Source organism: Notamacropus eugenii, chromosome 2 (genome assembly GCF_028372415.1).
Source record: "Notamacropus eugenii isolate mMacEug1 chromosome 2, mMacEug1.pri_v2, whole genome shotgun sequence".
In the NCBI taxonomy this organism is placed as follows: domain Eukaryota; kingdom Metazoa; phylum Chordata; class Mammalia; order Diprotodontia; family Macropodidae; genus Notamacropus; species Notamacropus eugenii.
This window is the reverse complement of record NC_092873.1, coordinates 197496202-197519305: the sequence shown is the minus strand read 5'-3', so window position 1 is coordinate 197519305 and position 23104 is coordinate 197496202. Positions and strand designations below refer to the sequence as shown.

The window sequence follows — 23104 nt, the reverse complement described above, 5'->3', positions numbered from 1 at the left end:
TTTCCTATTCTCTATAGTCAAGCCAAACTGGTCTTTTCTGTTTTCCTCATACATGATACTTCATCTGCTATCCCTATGCCCTTGCACTGACCATCTCTCATGCCTGGCATGTATTCCTTCTTTGATCTGCCTCATAAATCTCTCACTTCCTTCAAGACCAAACTCAAGCACCGCCTATATGGAGCTTTTTCTGATCTCCCTCCAACTATTAACACCTTTCCTCTAAAATACCTTGTATGTAACCACATTTTATTTATTCTACATCTGCTTATATATATATATATACATATATATATATATATATATACACATATGCTATTTCCCCTAACAAACTATAAATTTCCTGAGAGAAGGCTGATTTTATTTTTTTATCTTTGTATCCCTAGCATCTACCACAGTGCCTGACACACAGAAGACACTTAATACATGTTTATTGATTGATTGGTTGATTCTAACTAGGAAGATTAGAGAGAAGATGGTACCTAGATTAATCCTTAAAGGATAAAAAGGACATTAATACACAGAGATGTCTTAGTATACATGTGTGGGGCCATAGATTGACCCTGCTCATTTGAGAAATATGGTAGCATTTATTTGATCTTAGTTTATGCTTTTCAGAAGGGGAAATTGGAAGATGATTGGAGGGGGAATGAAGAGGAGGTAGAGGTGGTCACTGAGGAGGTGAAATGAGGAGGTCCTAAAAAGGTGCTCCAGAAAAGGTAGTGCTGTGAGGCCCCAGACCCAAATTTGCTCCAGTCCATGGTCTCTGGTCTGGGTAATTGGGTCAGTTGCAATGACAGTTGATTTAAATATAGAATTATGATGGCAGTGAAAGAAAAGAAGAAGTCTCAGAGCTGGGGTTGGGAGTTATTAAGGAAGGTGGGAATACAATCTTAAGAACAGTAGAAGACAAAGCATAAGGATGAAAAGATGACTACTAGTTGGTGGTAAATGTATGCTTGAACTTGTTAAGGTATCTATCTTATTATTTCTTGAGATTTCAGTTGCTGAATTGGTTTGTATTTACTAATTCATGAATTAATCCTATAAGCATTAATCCCCATTAATGACACTGTGGACATTCAGATAAACAGAAGTCATTGGAGCAGTGTAATTATTTGACATACTTTTATAACCTTTTTCCCCTTCTTTTGTTTAGATGATGCTGGGTCCAAAATCCACCTGCCTCAACAGCTGGACATGGCAGCTCAAGTTGCCTCAGGAATGGCTTACCTAGAATCCCAGAATTACATCCACAGAGATCTGGCTGCCAGAAATGTCCTTGTTGGTGAACACAATGTTTACAAAGTGGCAGACTTTGGACTTGCAAGAGTTTTCAAGGTAAATTTGGGTGTTGTGTCTTTACATTGGTAATTTTTCTTTTGCATTGGAATTAAAAAACTCACTATCAGTTCTTAAAGCAATATTTCTCAATCTCCTGGTCCACGCATCATTTCATTAGATACAAATCACCTATAGAGTAACTGTACCAGTCTATTGTGCCCAAGAAAAAAGGAGCTCAAATTTTTGAAAACTGGTACTGCTTTTGTTGAGCATTCAGTGTTAGGTTGGATATTTTTCCCTATAAAATTTCTTCCTGTCTTCTCTTTTGATGTTTTCTTTTTTTTCCTTTCTTTTCCAGATAAGTAAATCTGTCATGTAGTCACATATATTCCCACATCATCTCTCATAAGGAGGCAGCATAATCAAGTTAAGATAGCAAGCATTTATTAAACATCTACCATGTTCTAGGTATTTCTCTAAGCATTGGACATACAAAGAAAGGCAAACAGTCCCTGCTGTCAAGGAGGTTATGATCTAATGGTAGTAAAAAGAGTATTGGTTCTTCAGTCAGAGGACTTGGGTTTAAATACTGCCTCTGATGCTTATTACTGTTAAGTGAGAAGCTAAGTCACTTCACTTCCTCTTGCATCAGTTTCTTGATTTTTAAAATGAGAGTCTTGGATTACTTGGCCTTCATCTATCTCTAGATCTTTGGTCATCATGAGTGTCTATGACATGATTCTACAGTGTGTCTACCATTTCATACATACAATCTCTTTCCAAGTCTTGATTATATAGGTAGGCATCCCCCTTCCCTTGACCTCATCACACACACACACATACATATTTATTCTATTAAATTATGCCAGACACCTACATTTAAAACTAATTGGATATTAGACTAAAGTTTTTAATTCTTCATTCAGATATGTTGATATTTTTAGATACTCTCACCTAAAATTTCCTCCTTCCTTCCCTCATTTTACATACATGCATATGCATACCTAAACACAAAGATAGTCATATTCGCTTGGACATACAAGGAGGAGATACATATATCATTGAATCTTTGGTTGAAAATTGCAGGGTCAGTTGCTATGTGCAGCAGTGCCCTATGCCATTTCTTTGTGAAGTGAGTGACTCCATCTTTAATTCCTTTTATGTTATTTTGGTCAGTCTTCTTTGGTTCTCCAGTTGGATATATTTGTTGGTGCTGTGTCCCAGCAGGGCTGAAATAAGAAATAAGAGATAATATCGTATTAGATAATCCTATTTTTTTCTAAGTATAATTTTGTGACTTCCAACATGTTTCCCTGGTCGATAGGCTTGCAATATGAGTAGTTCAGCTACAAGTAAATAACTGCTTTAATTCTCATGAATCTATCATGCTCTCTTTACATAAATTAATTAGAACCACGATGAGAGGACATAGGCATTTAAATCATTTGGAGTCTGTTTTCTAGTCCTAGAAAGTGGTTAAGTGATAATTATCAAAGTCAATGGCCCTTCAATACCATCAGTAAATCAGAAAACAGCAGACAATCCTTGTTGTCATTTGTTCTATTTATTGAAGACCAGATGTGAAGTCAGCCTTGCCATGTGGCTCACTGTACCAGCAGAATCTTTTTATCAGTGCCTTGCATGTTGACTTGGCACTTAGTAGGTGCTCACTTGGCGCTGCCTGAATGCATGGATGGTGGCTCCTGATGAAATTTTGTAACAATGTATGCCAGATTTTACATTTGCCAGCACAACCCTCAACCAGGCAAAAGGTATGCCAAAGCCTTTTCCATTTAGTTTTGGAAAGAGACAGTTTATAAAGGAACAAAGGTGGTGAGGGGAAAAAAGGGAATGCTTCAATTTGGGTTGGTTCTGTCAATGTTTTAACAGGTAGAAAATGAAGATATCTATGAATCCAAACCAGAAATAAAGCTTCCAGTGAAATGGACAGCCCCTGAAGCCATTCGATCCCATAAATTCAGCATTAAGTCTGATGTGTGGTCATTTGGGATACTTCTTTATGAAATCATTACTTATGGCAAGGTGCCTTATCCAGGTGAGTCATTTATTCAAAGACTAGCCCTTCTGCTGCAGATCACCTGTTTTGATATTAATGGGATGCTTTGTCTAAACCTTAGAAAGAGGAGGCATGGATATATGTATATATACACATATTATATGTATACATAATATGCATATAGAAGCTTAATATATAACATGGGATGTTGATATTTTGAATAAATGAGCTAGTTTTAGCTTCTTCCACCTCTGCTAACAAAATATATTTAAACAGCCACTACTCTGGGCAAGGTTTAGTTTAATTCCTATGGTCTGTGAGGAAGATCATGTGATACACATGTTCACTGGGGATTATTTGTCCAGAGTTCCAATTAAAGGTGGGACTTGAATTCTAATCTTCCTGACTCTAAGGCCAACTCTCTATTCATTTCACCATGGAATAAAAATGTCAAAAAATAATTTAAAAAATGTTTTCAGCTATTGGGTTCATGCTTCTCTCTTCTCTATCTCTCTCTGTCTCTTTGTCTCTCTCTCTCTCTGTCTCAGGTTTGACAGGTATGCAGGTAATTCAGAAGCTTGATCAAAACTATAGACTTCCTCAACCTGATAACTGTCCATTGGAGCTCTACAACATCATGCTGCAGTGCTGGAACGCAGAACCCAAAGATCGGCCAACATTTGAGTCACTGCACTGGAGGCTTGAGGACTATTATTATGAATTAGATTCTTCCTCTTATTTGGATACAAATGATTTCGTTAGATGAACCTAGAGGTGGGATAATGAATGTTTATCAAAGAATAAACAAAGAGAATGATTGGTCCAGAAACTCAATTTAGCCATCAACTACAAAATCAACTTAGTTTTGAAATCTGAGAAGAAAGAGGTTCCATTTTGTGGTACTTTGACCATGTGCTCTAGAAATTACTATTCTGCATCTCCTTGCCTGGACAACACTGCAGGACAGTGCAAAAAGAATGCTCTCACCAGCTACCTGCCTGGCAAGATTAAATAAATGGAAACAAATTCTTTTTCCCTCCTCATTTTGAAGATATTTCTATTTATTGGTTGAAATACCGATCATAAGAATCAACAGATGATGGTCGATTTTTACTCTCTTAACTGTGGCAGCATTTTCCTGTTTGCTGATTAGTGCAGTTATTCATTATTCCTCAGATCGCTGAATCTCATCCGGCTGTTATTATGAAGGAATATGATTGCTTTGCTGCGCAGCAGGACCTGTGCTTTGAGATTTCCCCCCTCTTCTCTTTTAAAATATTCTGTAACTACAATGATGGTAAAGCCGTATTAAATGTCTTGATTGTACTGGGAGTAATTGCACTTTTTTTTTGTGCTATGCAGAAAAATGAAGCAGCTGTTGAGGAAAAGAATTTAAATCTCTCTCATTTTGTAAAAGGAAATGGGGAGATTTCTATATACCTACTGTATGTGTCATATGAGAATAATCAACGTTACTTTAAATTTCTTAATGTGCAGAATCATATTGCAAAGTTGATGAGTTATTCTACCCTGATGTATATATAACAACTATAACTCAGGAGGTTTGAGAAATAGGTATCAAACTAGTTTAGGAAAAAAGAGATCATCTAAGCAAGGAAAAGAATTCATATGCCCCAGAGTTCCTGGGGAGTTCTTTGTTTTCATGAAAAATATACTTTTTATATTTGAAGAAAAAAATGAAGTTACCACTAACTGGCAATAAGGGTGGTGTTTGTCTCTAGTTCTCTCCTAATCGTTTGATCCTAAATTATGTTACATCTTTGGCCATCATTTTCTGGTAAGAAAAGTAAGTATTTTCAGTTATTAACACGAATAATTTCTTTTAAAAAGGGCACAATTACAAATTGTCTTACAGATTAGTTGGACTGATTCACAGATCAATTAACAACATTTATATATAATCCATGACCCATCCCACACTGACATTCTCATTTTTGGTCACCTTGGTCATTCTCATTTGGTCACCGAGGTGCTAGTTGTGAAGTGAGACCATTTTTTATTAGTTTAGTTTTATTATGTTCATTAGTGATTTGGAACAGTCTTTCATATGATTTTTAATAATATGCAATTCTTTTGAGAACTCTTTGTTTATATCCTTCAACCCTTCATCCATTGGGTAATAAGTCAGGTTTCCCTATTGTCTCCTGGATCAAGTAGAAAATTCTTTGTTTGGCTTATAAAGCCCTTCAACCTGGTCCCTTCTGACCTTTCCAGTTTATGTATACTTTACTCCCTACCATTTACTCTACAATTCAGTACACTGACCTCCTTGTTGTTTCTTAATGCAAGATATTCCATTTCCTGACTTCAAGCATTTTCGGTGGTATATCCCCTATGCCTGGAATTCTCTCCTCTTCTCTTCTTTCTCATCTCTACCTCCTGTATTTCCTGGCATTCTTCAAGTTACAGCTTCTCTCCAGGAAGACTTTGCCAGCCCTCCTTAATTTGAGTGCCTTCCTTCTATTGATTATTTCTAATTTATCTTGTTTATATCTTATTTGAGCATAGTTGTTTGCATGTTTCCTCACTTGTTAGACTATGAGCTCCTTGAGAACAGGGACTATCTTTTGCCTTTCTTTCTGTCCTCAAGGCTTAGTATAGTGCCTGACACTTAGAAGATGCTTAATAAATGCTTTTTGATTTGGTCTTATATATTTATGTAAATTCAATTACACAATTGACAAATGTTGATTAAGCACCTAAATCTTAAAAATCAAGCATTTGTCAGAGATATATGATGCAAAGATTTTTTTTCTTAATTGACTACTCTTCTCCTTCTTGTTTGCTCCAGAAACTTTTCATCTTATGCCATCAGAGTTATTTTCTTTCGTAATCTCCTCTATTCTTTTTTTGGTTTTGTTTGGTTAAGAATTTTCCCCCTAACCATAGCTGTGAAAATTACCTGATTTTGTTACTATTTTCATTTATGGTTTGACCTTCAATATAAAATCCTTTATTAAAATCTATTCTTTCTTTGGCAATTAGCAGAACTTAATCATACTCTCACTGAGAACTTTGGGAGTGCAGGATGCCATGAAAGGTACACTTGTATTTGCCTTCCTTGCCGAAGAAGACCATGCCGTCAGAGAAGTAATGACTTGACTTGCACTTGATTTTGTTTTGACTGAATGAGGGCTGTGCAAGGTCACCAGCCTCACTTCTCCTCCAGAGTCATCTGAATCCAGTGACCTGATATTCCTCAGGATGACTGGAGATGACCCAGAATGCCCCTTTAAGACAAGGTTTATGCAGGTACTCACTTAGGGTGAGGCAACTGCCCATTCATTAAATATTCAGGCCCCTTTAAGTAGTAGCCAGGGCATGGCCTCTTTAATGAGACAAAGAAAAGAAAGACCTCAGGCTGGGAGGGAAACAGCAACAGTTATTATTGATAATCACTCTGAAGGCCGTAGGGTCCAGGGGCCCCATGGTGTCTGAGCTTCACAATGCAATAGGGTCAATGTTCAGGGAAGGGAAAGGAAGGGAAAGGAAAATTAGCCAGTAAAACCCAAGTCAACTGGGCATCTTTAGGCCATCCAAATTTACGTTCCTTTGGAGAGGAGAAGGAAGGGGAGGGGAGACAGACAGGAGAAGAGGAGCCGAGTCTACTCACAGGGTTGTGTTCTTCCTTTGTTGCCAAAGAAGACCATGCCATCATGTACCTTGAAAGGTACACTTAAGTAAATAGAAAAGGAATTTTGAGCATGATCTTTGTTTTCTCTCTAGGAGGAAATGAGGGCTGATCATCCAGGGGTTTACACCAGATTGTGTAGAGTCTCATGGTGGTCGACTAAAAGAGCACAAGGTCATAGAGAACTGGAAGAAACCTCATATGTCATGTGATGGAACTACATCATCTTACATATGAAGAAACAAAAGAGTCAGAATTTTCACTCCGGTCCCCTGGCTTGAATTCTAGCATTTTTTTCACTGGATCATGCTCTGGTTTCTTCATGAGCAAGGATCAGATGTAAGATAAGAGCAGTCAGTCAGCCAATAAACACCTGTGAAGTGTTAGGTATTGTGCTAAGTGCCAAGGATACAAAGAAAGTCAAAACATAGTCCCTGCCCTCAAGGAACTCGAAATCAAATGGGGAAGACAACATGCCAACAACTATATACAAACAAGGTATGTACAGAATAAATGGAGATTTTTGCTCATTCTTTGTACTCAAAGAGGACCAATGACATCATAGTGTTGAGGTCAAGGTACAGTGTGTCTGGCTATGTCTGATCAGTCCAGTAAGATCTCAGAAGGCTCTGCAATGAACAGAAGGAAAGCAGTAATGTGAAGGGAGACTGGGAGAGACTTATTGTGAAAGGTAAGGTTTTAGCTGGAATTTGAAGGAAGCCCCAGAAGTCAAGAGGCAGAGATGAGGAAAGAGTTCATTCCAGGCATGAGGTATAGCCAGTGAAAATGCTTAGAATGGGGAAATAGAGTATCTTGTGTAAGAAACAGCAAGAGAGTTAGTGTCACTGAATCAAAGGGTACATAGATAGGAGAAGTGAGGTGGGATGGTAGCAGCACAGGACCAGCTTTAGTACCTTCATAACAACCTTCTGATCTACTAACTACTCTCTGGCAGAAAAAGGTTAAACTCTTACTATGGTGACCAAGGAAAACAAAATGACCTATGTTGCAGGCAAACTTTAAGAGTACAAAATCTATTTGATTTTCTGTAGGCATAAACTGAAATAATCCATATGTTCAAATTCAACCACTATATAATTTGTTCTTTAGTAACAGGTAACAATTATGAACTTTTCTCTGAAAGCTGATTTCAAAATGGAAAAGCAAGGTTATTGTTTTCAATTACAGTACACACTAAAATGTGTTTAACTTATTGCATCTGATTCTTGGGGACTTTTATGGTCAAGGCTCTGCCAAAGCAATCTATTATTCTTGTTTTTACCTGAAGGATCATGGAGAAAAATAATGGATTCGGTTATGAGAAACAGTAATAGATTTTTTTAAAACTGACATAAATTTCTCTCTTTCTAGGGAATAAAAGGATCAGGAAAAGATAAGTTGAATTTTTTTACAATGAGCCAGCTCTTGTGAAATTCACTCCTCATAAATTGTACCAAAGCACTTTTTACATAATGTTTTATTTATGTAATTCGGTTATTTGAGGGTTGGGGAGGATGGAGTGGAGGAATAAATCATTTTGTGTGGTTCTTCTAAAGCCCTTTGGACACAAACCTAAGAATTTTTAGTAAGACAAGAAACATTATGAGTTTCACTAAGTTCTCCTTTAAGAAGACAAGAGAAAACTGGGGTCGGAAGGGGTACTGAAGCAGTTTCTAAAAGCTGGAGGAGCTTAGTATCTTGCCATCCAAATCAAAAGGCAAAGTGACTAATGAACTGTATACTTGGCTATGGATATGGCCAGCTTTAAAGGGCACCAAAGAACAGGGAGGACACACGCACCATAAGGCTAGTGGGAAATACCATGCTGTGCCCATTCACAATTTCCAGTGATAAAAGAATGTCTGCCCAATAACATCATGGCTCAGGAAATGCATCACGGGACCCAGACTCTTCAGATTTTGTGATGACCCAAAGGGAGCTATGGGAGGATGCAATGCTGTTTCCCAGCTGCAGCTGTCTAGAGGAAACAAGACCCATCTGTGTCCCAGGGCTTACAGAGCATATGCTATACTATGATAATGTTTTCCATAGTTTAGCATATGGTTTCTAGAAAAGCAGCCTTGTTATCTGGGTGTGTGGATACTTATTGCGGCTTCAGGCAAAACAAAAAGTAAAATTGGGCAAATGGAATGTCTTCACATTGGATTATTTCTCATATACATATATAGAATATATGTGTATAGTATACATACACACATATACAAGCGTACACACATATACGTGTTAAAATTGTGTATTTCCCTACTGGAAGGTTATTAGGTCAGGAAAGAAAATAACCATTGCTATGCCCAGAGAGTAAAGCGTCACTGGGATGAACTTGAACTGTTTGACGTCTATTCTCTGACATCACCAATGCAACATTTTACTTTTATCACTTTTCAAACGAAGTATGGATTCATAGTGTTTCATTTATTCCATTAATTGAGAACAAGGAAGATATTTGCTTGATAAATGTATTTTTTAATTCAATATTGCAGATAGTTTCACATTATATTGTCACAGCTTCATGATCTTTTTCATCTTAAATTCTTCCTGACCATTCTAGTCTGGACAAAAAAAGACAGGCACTGCTTTTTCAACCTACACATTTAGCCCGTGTTAACAAGCAAAGCAGGGACTTGAAAGCCACATGTGCGCCAAGCGGAGAGCCCTGCATGAGGTTAGCTTCAGTCTGAATTTAGGTGGCACTACTTACATGTAGGCTACAGAATTAGGTCAAGAGGAGACAGACATGGTATCTTTGGAGTTTCATCTTGCCTCAGTCAGTTCGCCACCCTTTTAGTCTTTGAACAAAAAGCTTCACTGGAACACATTTCTGTCCTTCAGTAAAGAAAATCACTTTCCCACCAGAGGAGGGCAGTAGAGGCAGTCAAGTCAATCAACAAATATTGACCGAGCTCCAGCTGTGTGTAAAGCAGAATGCTAGGAACTGTCCTCTTAAATGCAAATACCTTACCATCACTGACTGCATATATGTGCATTGATTTACCATAATGATATATTTTTTCAGTGCTTAAAAATGGGAACAAAACATATTTCCCGCCCTCCAATCCCAAGTAAATACCACATCATTTGTCAAGGGAAAATAATAATAGCTCAGACTTACATAATGGTTCCTCCCAATGATTCTGTGAGATAGCTAGTTCAAGTATTGTTACCTCTGTCATACAAATAAGGATTTTTGACTTGTTCAATCAGTGTTTGAACCAAAGCCTTTCATATGAAAAATCTAGGGTTCTTTCCACCATAGCATGCAGCTTCTATTTTGCTATATGTAGCTATTATTTTCTTCATTCATTTCTTACAGTCAAAGAAAATTGACCTAGTGGTGGAAAAAAAAAAATTGCTTTATATTAGCCAATCTGCTCAGCTTTTGATCAATTTTTTAGTCCCCTTATCCAATCATAGGAGAGGAAGTGAAAACATATTACAACCTTTAGTTTAATGAATCGTAATAAAGTGAAAAATAAAAATGCTTTGACAGAAAGGAACTGTGATATTGCAAAGTAACAAAAATGATTGTGGAAAGTTAAGTGTTATATCTCTACATATGTCATTGCTTCAATTAAAAGTCAGGACAAGGTAGGCAGATGACTAGAGTACAACATCCAGGGGCATACTATACGGGACTTTTTGAAATACTGCTATTTATATAAAAGCCAGAAAATTGACCTCATTGTGACATATAGGCAGCCTCCAATAGAGAGTACCACATAGGGGATGTAATAGTTACACCTTGTCTAATACACACAGGTCTCGTCCTATCTCTCAGCTTTGATGGTATAGTGAGCTATTGCATACATCCACTTGAAAATGTATTTGTACAAGTTTAAATAATAAACTTAGCAGTGTAAGAATTTGTGTAGCAATTTTGATTGTACCAATTGGAACACTTAATAATGAATTATAATTTACCATTTTCAAATATGAATTTTTCTTTTTTGTTTTCATATCTTAATCATGCCTTGAAACAACATACCATAGGATTGAATGTGCACTATCTGCTACCATTCCTATGTCTCATAAATACCTAGTTTGACCATCATTTTTAACTTGAACTTTTTTTGTCTCTCTTGACTACCTTAATGGCCAAGCGGACTTCAAGTAAGGACCTAAGTCCTTGATATGAAGTAATTTATAATAGATAAAATGTTCCATCAGGGAGTTAAGATAAAACAAACTGTTTTTAGATGACAATAGAGTTGAGTTTATGAAACCAGGAAAAATAAACATCTTGAGTTTATATTAAATCATGCCATTAATCTTACTGTGATGTTGGTTGTTGCAAGCCCATATTAGCTATATTGATAGCACATAGGTTTGGTAAGATGGTTTAAGAATGGGATACAGAATAAAGGACTTTTTGACATTTAACCCATATGAGAAGCATTTTGTTATAGTAGATGGAGGGACAACCTCAGAGTCAAGAAGACAGGTTTAAGTAACGATCCAGTATAAGTATGGGAAAGCACTTATTCTTGTAGTGCCCTTCTCTAAGACTAGAGTCTCTAAGATTGTTAAAAAAATAGGAGGTTGGCTTAGTTGACCTCCAGTGTTCCTGCTAACTCTAAAACTGTGTTCCTTTGTTTCTGAAAGTTAAAAAAGTCAAGGCTGTACATTGGTGGATGGAGTTTCCATACTGAGAGCTCCTGATACCAATTAAATCAATAGTTTGGGTTTCTTCCAAATCTTTGCTTTCCCAAGAAAAAGTTCTTCCTTCCTTCCTTCCTTCCTTCCTTCCTTCCTTCCTTCCTTCCTTCCTTCCTTCCTTCCTTCCTTCCTTCCTTCCTTCCTTCCTTTCTTCCTTCCTTCCTTCTTCTAATTTCTTGATTGCTTTCTTGCTTTTTTAAAACTTATTTTTAGTTCTGATCTTTGGATGTTTATAACCTATATGTTTCTTTAAAAATCCCCACAACCCACTTATAACCTCTTCTTGAGACAAACGATATGGTCTGGAATAATGTAGTATGGCTGTATATGATTTTTTTTAGGATTGTTTACTTCATAGGTGTCAAACTGAGAGCCATAGGTGCAAACACCTGCAAAACTCCAGAGTGAAGCCTGAACCAGATTAAAACATAATTAGATAATGTTTACCAAAATAAATAAAAATACAACTCAGATAATGTTAATAGAGATCCATTTTTATTAGAGTTTGACTCCATTGAACTTGATTTCACTTCACAGAGTCATAGAATTACAAAGTTGCAAGGATCTCCTAGGTCATATGCCTAATCCTTATCAAGGTATAAATTCTATGTACTTACTGATTAAATAGATCACTTAAAAAGTGGTCTGTATTTAAGTAACCTCTACCTGAAGAACTTCAGTGACAGAGAACTCATCACTTCTAAGACAACTAGTTCTATGTTTGGAAAGATTTGTTAGGAAGTTTTCCCCAAATTGATTGAAATCTGCCTCTTTTATGCTTCTACTCAATGCTCATTGCTCTGCCCTGTGGAGTCAGGTAGAACAAATTCCTTCTCCTATATACCAGCCCTTGCTCTTTGAATATTTGAAGATAGCTATTATGTCAACCCCCCCCTCCAAATTTTACTTTCTTCAGGATAAACTTCTCCAATTTATTTAACTGATCCAATTTCCTTAAGTGTTATGGTTGTTCTCTTTTGCTGCCCTGGCATCTAGGTGGCATAGTGGGTAGTGTGCCAGGCCTGGAGTCAGAAAGAGCCATCTTTCTGAGTTCAAATCTGACCTCAGACACTTACTAGTTGTGTGACCCTGGGAAAGTCACTTAATCCTGTTTGCCTCAGTTTCCTCACCTGTAAAATAAACCATAGAAGGAAACGGCAAACCACTCTAGTATCTTTGCCAAGGAAACCCCAAATGAGGCAAACATGACTGAAATGACTCAACATTTATCCTAAAATATGGTGCCCAGAACTAGACACTGGATCATACGTGGTCTAGGCATGAGAGTACACTAGGATTTATCACCTCCCTCCCTTTGAACATCCATTAATAGTGGTAAAGACCACATTAGACTTTTAAGCTGCCATATCTCACCACTGTTTCATATTGAGGATACAGCCTAGTAAAACCCATGGGCCTTTTTCCATTGACTACTTTCTAGCCCAGGGGCAGCTAGGTGATGCAGTGGATAGAGCACCAGTACAGGAGTCAGGAGGACCTGAGTTCAAATCTCACCTCAGACACTTGACACTCACTAGCTGTGTGACCTTGGGCAAGTCACAACCCCAATTCACTCATCCTGGGTCATCTCCAGTCATCCTGATGAATATCTGGTCACTGGATTCAGAGGCTCTGGAGAAGAAGTGAGGCTGGTGACTTGCATAGCCCTCCCTCACTCAAAACAAAGTCAAGTGCAAGTCATGTCATTATTTCTCTGATGGCATGGTCTTCTTTGGCCACAAAGAATAAACACACACACACACACTTTCTAGCCAGGTTTCTTCATTCTATAATAGGAGAAAAGATATTTTGGGCACAAGTTTTTGCATTTAGCCTCATTTACTTTCATCTTAGTTTTAGTCCAGAACTCTAAACCATTGAGATTTTTTAGGATTCTGATTCTTTTCCAAGAAGTATTAGTTCACTTAAAGCGAGTTTTCTTAACTGTTGCAGATTTACTTAGGTAACTTTTTCTGTGAGTTTATAGAATATACTTAAAGAAGAAGCTCATAGAAGCTCTGCATTAGGATAGAAAACAGCATTGCAAATGATTCAGAGAATTTCTTTTTCTTTCTGCAGGAACATGGATGTCAAATATCATTGCTCACAATGAAATAATAGTAGAAATTGTAAATGAGTTATAAAACCTACTTAGGTACATTTTAAAAATGGTGTCAGGAAGGACTAGGAAGTCTTGAGTTTTAATTTTTCAGGCGCAAGGTATTTGACATGTCCACAGTATTCTAATTTTAACGAAGAAAAGAAGGAAGAAATGGAATGATTCTGACAAAGAAAAGCAGGGCTGTATTAAGAAAATAACATGGAAACATTAGGAGAAATGGTTCTTCGATTATCTGGTTATTCCATTTATGAATAATGCAAAAAGTTTCTCATTTGGCTTTAAAATATTCTAAATTCAAACCTTTAGTTTTAGGACTCGAGTCAGACAGAAGTGATTTTTCAATAAAATCTAGCATATGCACTCAGTCTTCAACAAGCCATTTTCTTCCCCTTCTTTTGTAATGCAAAACTGGAAGCAAAGAATAAAAAAAGGAGGTTGAGTCAATTCAAAAGTCATTTTTTATCCACCTGAACATGCTTCCTTGACTCTTGCCAAGTCCCTTTAGAGCTCCTGCCAATCTTAAAGAAATGATGAAATATAAATAAGAATGTCTTTAATTAAATTGTCGATGAATTTCTTCTGATTTCAGAGGAAGGGTTGGCCATTCATTTAGAGGTCAAGGAAGGTAAAATTAAAGTTATGCTTTGTGGTAAAAATACTACCACAGAGTCTAGATTACTCATAAGGTTATATGCATGGTAATGGGTACATCTATTAAATAATCAAGGCAAGGCAAAGCAATCTGTATTATTTCAGAACTGCATTTTATTTGATCATTTTTCAAGGCTTTCAGCAGATTGCTGCCAAAGATCAACTGATTAGAATGTAGTTTAGTGGAAAGAGCACTTTTCACATTTGGACCCAGAGGACATAGGTCTAAATCTTTCCTCTGCTATAGCTATTACCTTTGAGAAATGGACAAACCTTTTCCCTTTTCTATCCCTTAGATTGCTTTTCTGCAAAATAAGGGACTTAGATGAGATGACCCCCAAAATATGTTACTTGAAAACAGAGACTATTTCATTTTTGTCTTTGTATGCCCAATGAGAAGCAAAGTGCTTCCACACAGTTAGAATTAAGTAAATACTTTATTTTAAGAGCCCTTTCCAGTTCTAAATCCTACAAAATAAAAATGATTGATGCCATCAAACTCCTATGTCTAGATCACAAAGTGAGTGTCAGCTCACATGGTCTTAAAAATTTGTACTTGGAAATATTATCATTACGTTGGAGATGTTGATGACAGAGTAAAATCTTAGACCAGATCTTTAGCAATGTTAAGCAGTCTGTCAATAAACATTAATTAAGTGCCTACTCTGTGCCAGGCATGGTGCTATGTTCATGGGATATAAAGAAGGGCAAACATAGCCACTGTTCTAAAGGAGGTCACAGACTAGTGGGGGAGATACCATGTAAATGATTACGTATAAATAAGCTACATGCAGGAGAAGTTGGAAATAATGAACAGAACAGGCAATGACACACAACAGATACCCAGTAATGTGTAGAAAAGCTACCTAACTTTAATCAAATTTTAATTTTTCAACGACTGGTCATTTACCAATTATCACCAAGTATACTTCAAAATTTTAAGTATGCTCAGATTCATTAGTGTGGATACTCTTTCCACCTCTGCAAATGATAATATCTCATTGCCTCAGGAGAGTATCTTCATGGGTTGCTGAAGCCACAGCAATTTATTACTTTGGGACGAAGTCTCTGTTGATACGGCTCTCTAAACTTATCTAAACTGGTCCTTAGGTGAAACAAAGACTACCAGGAAGCCTGCACTGAAAGCCTTCCTAGCTTTATATTAGTTCATTACCATAGCTTTTGAGAATGAATGGTGACATCTACACCATGATGAAATATGGACTTGGGGCTTTAGTGAATACAGCCCATTCCCTCACTAGAAGTCACCAAGCAGAAGTCTGGATGATCATCTCCTGGGTATGTCCTAGGAAAGACTCTTTTTTAGAATATGGATTGAATTAGGCATCTGTTGGGGCTATTTCTAATTGTAAAATTCCATGGTTCTATGATTTTGGAGGACCACTCTCTACAAATAAATATAAATTTTAAAAAATGAGAAATTTGTCCAAATGCAGAGCTCTCTTATAATAGATTTATGCTATACTTATTGGATGCATACTGAATATCTACCCACATGCTCAATTATATTTCATGAAACACTAAAATATTTTTCTATACTTATTCTCCTTTGTTCATATGCTCTTTTCCTCAAAGAAGCATGAATAGCCTTCTGTAAATTGATTAAAAAAAAAAATTAAAGGGGTCCTGCTGAGGAATTAGAAATGCAGGCCAAACCACAGCCAATTTCAGCTCTCAAAAATGGCAACTAATCATAATTCTGTTCTTTGATCAAAGTAGAATTAAATTATAAGCCTCATAGAAAAATTACACAAAATCTATTCACACTGAGGTTTCAAAACTTTAGTACAGGAAATAGGGTGAAAATGATATGTTGTCTGTGGTGCTGACTATACTTAATTTGGAGACTTAGAATAATTTTATTTTCTTCCATTACATCCTTAATGCATTTTACAACCATATAATTTAAATATATTAAAAGTGTCAAATATCGATTTTGTGTTAACTTCTAAATGATATCTAAATCACATGGATACTTTTTGTTGAAGTCTAGACATGGTTGATCTGTACTTTATTATCTGCTCGATTTTATGGGTATAAATTAATTTGCTGTCCAAGAAGAATTATACTCTAAAGGTTCAGACTGTCAGTATAAATAGATTTCTAATGATGTTAAGAGACCTAAGGATAAAAAGACACACATCTTAAATGATTCAGGTAAATTTTTCCTTTTTTTCATTTAACATTATTTGGTTAAATCTTAGCAGTTACCCCTATCTGCATATGCTTAATGTCTTGGCACCAAAGGAGTTTTAAGAATAGAAAGTACATTACTGGAAAGTGGGAAAATGCCAATGGCCATGATGTTTTTAGCCAGTCTAAATTATTTTGTTTTGAGGCTAAGATGAATGAGGAAGTAGGGAGTTGTAGAGCACTGATATGATTCTGATAGACCATTGTTTACAAGAAATTAAGCCTTCAGGAGAAAGCCATCTATCTTTGATTACAAACTTTTAGAGCTAGAAGGGACCTTGGGAATAATTTAATATATACTTCCAGCCCCCCCTCCCCTGTCTAAATTGATGAACAAATTGAAGTCCAGCTGGGAGGTATGACTTGCTCAAGGTCACTCAATAAATTAGTGGCAGAGCTCAAACTAGAAATACTATCCTTGACTCATACATAGTTCAGTTGTCTTTCCATTGAATCATAGTCTCCTAGTAGAAGGAGGTTATCACTGATAGTTCTATGAGATAATTCAAGTCCAGTTGTCTTTATATTATGCTATGGTGTCTTCCATTAGAATGAGATAATTAGCATAACTTGACTTGGTTTCCTATAGAACAAAGTTTTTGGAACCTCCATATTATCCTCAACCCCTTAGTTTTCCTCACTTCATAGGTGCAATCAATTGCCAGATTCTGTTATTTCTAACTCCATGTACTTTGTATATATCCTCCTCTCACCATTCACACAATCACCAGCTAATTAATAATAATAACTAGTATTTATATGGCACTTTAAGATTTATAAAGTGCTTTACAAATATCTCATTTGATCCCAACAACAACCCTGAGTGGTAGGTGCTATTGTTATACCCATTTTGCAGATGAGGAAACTGAGATAGAGTTTCAGAGACTTGCCCAGGGTCAAAAAGCTAGAAGGTGTCTGTAGTCAGATTTGACCACTGCTCTTGAATATAAGTCCAGCTCTCTTTCTACTACACCACATAGTTGCCTCATTTCCTCATTACTCCTTGCCTGGACCTTCCTGTTTGATCTCTCTGCCTCAAGTGTCTCCTCTTTCTATTCCATCCTCTTGCTACCAAAGTGATTTTCTATAAGTTACACTATATGACTCCTGAAAGTCATATAATACTATGAACTCCAAAGAACTGAAGTTGCGAATTGCCCAAATGGTAATGGAGAGGTGCATCATGGGTGTGAGTAGTTGGTCACACTCTGCAAAGAGGGAATAACAAAAGCATTGTAAATAATTTCATAATGAAAAATAAATGGATTGATTATGTCATTAGTGAAGATCAGCGGCCAGCCACTATCCTCCTTTGATGTTCATACAATGTCAGAAGATGTGGAGAGAACTAGAGGGATCTACTGCTCCTCACAATGGATTTATGGAGAAGGGTCATACATGTGGGTAGGCACTGTTGAATTGTAGGTTACATTATTGGAGCACTTAGGAGCTCATGGATCCTTTGGTGTGTTGTCCTATTTCTTTCCACTGAAGTTCAAGATTGTTCATTTTAATGAATGACTCCTCCATTACAGGGCTTTTGATCTGCCTTGACGAATCTAAGACACAGAAGCTACTTCCAACTTGATTTCACCAAATTTAACTATTTTCTCTGCAGACAAAAAATCAGAACTTTAGTGTATTTAGTACATAGAGTCAATGTGATATAGTGAGGAGAGCATTGGACCTGGAATCAAGAGAGATCTGGGTTCTAATCTTGGTCAGACATTTGCTTGTTCACCAGTCAGTTAATTTCTCTGAGTCTCAGTTTCCACATTTGTAAAAGTTTTAACCTATATCACAGGGCTGTTGTGAGGAAACACTTTTTTTTTTAGTTTTTTTTAAACTATGATTTATTATTATTATTATTTTCTCTCCTTCCCTTCCAAAGGACACCAGGGTTCATTTCTTATAATCCAGAGTTTCTCATCTTACTTTTTCTAGTCATTTGTAAAATTAATTTGAATATGTAGATTCCAGTAGCCATTTAATATCATTTTATATGTTTGATTTCTTTCATGCAATTTTGTATTATTTTTTACTATCCTTTATATATTCCAATTTTCTTTGAGATTTTGAATATTTAGGCATCAGCAAAATCACCTCAAAACACTGTTAGATATGTTGTAATTGGGAATGTAATATAGGTTTAGTCTAAATGGCCAGTGAGGTCCCTTCCAAATCTGATCATCAGTGATTCTGTGATTTTAGACAACTTCTACCAAGGAAACAATATCAAAGACTCAGAACTACTATTGTTTTCTGTATTGATGAGAGGGAAGCAGAGGAAAGTTTATTCCCATAATAGGAAATTTTCCATTCTTGTTGTGAAATTTGAAAATCTGGTATTTAGCTTCTCTTTTAAACCTTGTTTATTGAATTCATTATTTTCTTGCACCATTTTGTTTTGGCACAAAGACACTTCCCTATAAACTCTATAATATCCATCCTCTCCAACGAAGTATAGTCTCTAAAAAGTTAAGCTAAACCATGTAATAGAATCATTTGGACTTATTTCATATATTACTTTCTGCTTTTATAGTTTATTGATTTTTAACAGAAAGGCAGCATACTTTAATGCAAATTTAAGCTTTTTTAGCCTCTACTGCCTTCTCTAAATTCAAAATGGTATTTCTTCTAGTATCAGTTGACAAGGTCCAGTATTGTTTTAATTGTTAAGCTGCTTGTTGAAGAGGAAAAGATTAAAAAAAATTAATGCATATGCTTGGCTCCTTCCATAAGTGTAAGGTTAATGGAATATAAGATCTTCCCCATCCATTAATAGGCCTACGTGATCACATGGGTCCCCTTTTCCCTTGAAACAAGAACCACGTTCCCAGGTCTAAAGATATACAGGTATTTCAATCATGGATGTCTTGCTGCTTTGAACTTCATCCCAGTTCACAGCTGTGATACATTCTGAGTCACATAGAACTGTGGCACAAGCTGAGTCAATTAGGCACTAAGTATGTGGACTTTCAAGCTTTTCAGCCACTCAAGAGTCAAGTTTTTGCTATACAAACTGTAAGGTTGGTATTTTATTTCAGGGCTCTCTCATGGGGGGAATTTCTTTGTGATATGGTCAGACAAGACTCTGGGTAGCCACTGATAAGGGCCCCCACCAGCTGTGAGAACCCAGCTATTGGTGCTCCCTGATCTGATGATTATAAATCTATTGCTTTGTTTAGACAGTTGGAGCCCTGTCTATTGGATTCTTTCATGGATACTCACTTCTTTGTACTTCTCTGTCTGCACTGTTTAATTAAAGTAATATTATTGACCCCTTTGAAGGTGCCTTTCCTTTAGAAAAGCAGATCAAAGAACCTGTGCTAGTAGCCCACCTTGTGTACTAGTGTGGTTGCTGCTACAATAAGTCAGAAGCATGGCAAGCTTCTCTTCATAGTTCTTTCCTTTAGAGGCAGATAGGTAACTGGAGTATGAGGTATGGAATCAAAGACCTGAGTTCAAACACCGCCTCAGACACTCTTTCGCTGTATGACTTTGGGGAGGTCCCTTAACCTCTCCACCTTAGTTTCCTCATCTGTAAAATGGGTATAATAACAGCACTTACCTTTTGTGAGGGTAAAATGAGTTAATATATAAACCTTGAAGCATTATACAAATGCTAGCTATTATTGTTTCATTTGCTTTAAGATAGGACAGTTGCTCTGAATGAGAATCCCAGGGCACCCACTGATCTACGTTGGTCTTTTTTGTTTTTTAATATATCCCATAATTACCGTTTTGTCAGATCTCAAGAGGCCAAATTGTAAAGGACCTCAGTTGTCATCCAGACCAGCTTTATGTGAAAGGAAGCACTACTATAACATAAACTACAAGTCATTGTCTAGCCCAGGGCTAGGAAACCTGTAGCCTCAAGGTCACATGTGGCCCTCTAAGTTCTCAAGTTGGCCCTTTAGCTAAATCCAAACTTCACAGAACAAATCCCCTTAATTAAAGGATCTATTCTGTAAAACTTAGACTCAGTCAAAAGGCTGCACCCAAAGACCTAGGAGGCCACATGTGGTCTCATGGCTGCAGGTTCCCCACTCCTTAGACTCTAGCCTCTCTGAAGACCTCCAAGGAGGGGAAACCTACCACTTGTCAAGTCAGCTCATTCCACCTTAGGACAGCTCTAGAAAGTAAGAAAGTTTTGCTGTGATGAGGTCTAAGTTTGTCTCTTAGCACCTTCTACCTATTTTTCCCAGTTCTGTAAAACAAATCCAGTTCCTTCTCTATTTGCCTATTCTTCAAATGCTTGAAGGCAGTTGTCATGTCTCTATTGAGTCTTATCTCATCCATACTAAACATACCCAGTTCCTTAAATCACTTCTCATATTACATATACTGAAGTCCCTTCACCATTCTGGTTGCTCACCTCTGGACACTTTTCCATTCCTTTGAATCCTCTGATGATTCTTGGTTCTCTCCCCAGTCCTTTCATATGGATGTTCCTCAAGGGTCATCCTCAATCCATTTCCCTCTCAGTGTTTTCCTTTGTCAATTTTATTCAATCACACAGAATCAACTAACACCTCTCTGTAGTTTACAGCACAATTCTTACATAGTTTCTGAGCTTGAGAAGTTTCATTTTCACCTGCCTACAAGACAGTTGGATTGTATCAGGAAGTCAACCCAGAATCCACAGATGACCAAGGACTTGGATAGATTTCAGATAGTGCATGAATTTGCATGGGAAAAAATGACATCCCTATTTTCACTAACATTTGGTTTTCTTTGTAATCTTGTGGTTTTATTTTATGCATTTTAAAATATTATTCTGAGAAGGGGTACTTAGGTTTCATCAGACTGCCCAAAAGGATATGTTTCACAAAAAAGGGGATAAGCACCCCTAGGCTTGATGCTCTCAGGACCCTTTTAACTTTGAGATTTTGTAATTTTCTGGTCTCTACCCTTTGGAAGCTCAAAATCAATACGTCCAAACCAAGCTTATTTTCTTTCCTCCAAAATGACTCCTCCTTCTGATGACTGCCACTAATCACCTGACCCCCCACATTTCAAACCAAGAGGTTATCTTGAATTGTCTTTTTTTCATGTTTTCTATCCAGTCAAGATCTATTTTCCTCAACCCTGCAGTAGATCTTAGGTCTGTGCCCTCTTCTCAATCCCAGTCCCACTGCCCTTATACAGACTAACATTAACACCTATTTGGACCATAGCAATAGCCTTCTTTTGCTGTTGTTTCATGATCTTTGGGGAGTGCATCTGTTTCCCTTTTTAAACTTTTGTCACTTCAATAATTTGTGTGATTTTATGAGTAATCTCATTTTAACTTTTGTGAAACCCTGCACATTGAGTGCTGTGAGCAGTACAGAAAAAAAAAGTGAGAGGGGCCATGCAGCAAGTTTAGATTCACAAAAAGGAGGAAAGTATTCATAAAAGTGTTCATGAATCCACTCCAGAAAGTGCTAAAATATCCTCTCAAGTGTGTGATAAGGGAGTTGAAAAAAATGGGAAAGTAGTCATTCAGGATATCCAGTGAGTACGTCACTTTTCTTCTCACCAGAATTCCCTTGGCCAAGTAAGTGTCCAACCTCCTCTGCTACCATAGCTGGTGGACTCTCCAATATTCAGGCAGCACTAGGCCAGCCAAGAGGTGTTAGGTGGGAGTACCGAGCTCAAGTCAGGGCCTGGACTCACCCCAAAGTGTGTGCTTTTCATTGGGGAACAGTTTAACCATGGAGTGGAAAGGGCGATTAGAAATGGCAGATCGCCCTTTTCCATTTTTTACGTTGAGAACAGTTCTTCTGACACTGATGCCTCTCCCTCTCCTCTTCATTTTGTGGACTATTTCATGGTTACTGCATTATAAAGTAATATTATCAGGATTAATATTTTGTTATAAAGAATAAAATGCAGAAAAGTGTATTTTCAGCACTAGTCTGTAGTGAACGATTATAGTTAGTAGTTGTAGGAACCCCTATTTTGCATAGGTTCAATATATCAACGTGTTTTCTGACGTTTCTCCATTTTCTAGGAATGTTGTTCACTTATTACCCCATCTGAGGTTTTTTTATGAGGAAACTGGGCAAACAGGGTGAGGTGACTTGTCCAGGATCACACAGCTAGTAAGTGTCGGAGGCTAAACTTGGACTCAGGAAGAGGAGTCTTCTTGACTCCAAGCCCTGCACTCTATCTTCTGAGCTACCTAGCTGTCCTCTGAGAATGCTCCATCCTCCCTCCCTCAGCCCCCAGGAAAGTTGAATGTTGACTGGGTACTTTTATTTTCTTTCATAGTATATGACTTGTTCACCTTGTTTTAGACTCTTTCTTGTTGACTCATTCTTTCTGTTTCTCTTATCTCTGTTTTGCTTAATATTTCTCTTCTTAAACTTTTGGTCTTTCAGACTTTAATATTCTTTATGATTCATCTCTGATTTTCTTACTCACTCTATGGACCTTTTCTTTTCTAGTGCTGCAAGAATTCCCGAGACTGGGCTATTGGGTGCCCTGGATCTCCTTATTAGTTGTG

General features: G+C 37.1%; 1 protein-coding gene across 1 annotated transcript in view; it reads left to right on the top strand.

Moving 5' to 3' along the window:
* Positions 1-4633, top strand: part of FRK (fyn related Src family tyrosine kinase) — a 123767-nt gene extending 119134 nt beyond the window's left edge. Inside the window, exons 6-8 of the mRNA XM_072643081.1 lie at positions 1160-1341; positions 3175-3340; positions 3850-4633. Of these exons, the coding sequence (XP_072499182.1) occupies positions 1160-1341; positions 3175-3340; positions 3850-4067 (566 nt within the window). The 3' untranslated portion in view covers positions 4068-4633. The remainder of the gene's footprint in view (positions 1-1159; positions 1342-3174; positions 3341-3849) is intronic.
* The last annotated feature ends 18471 nt before the right edge of the window (positions 4634-23104 follow it).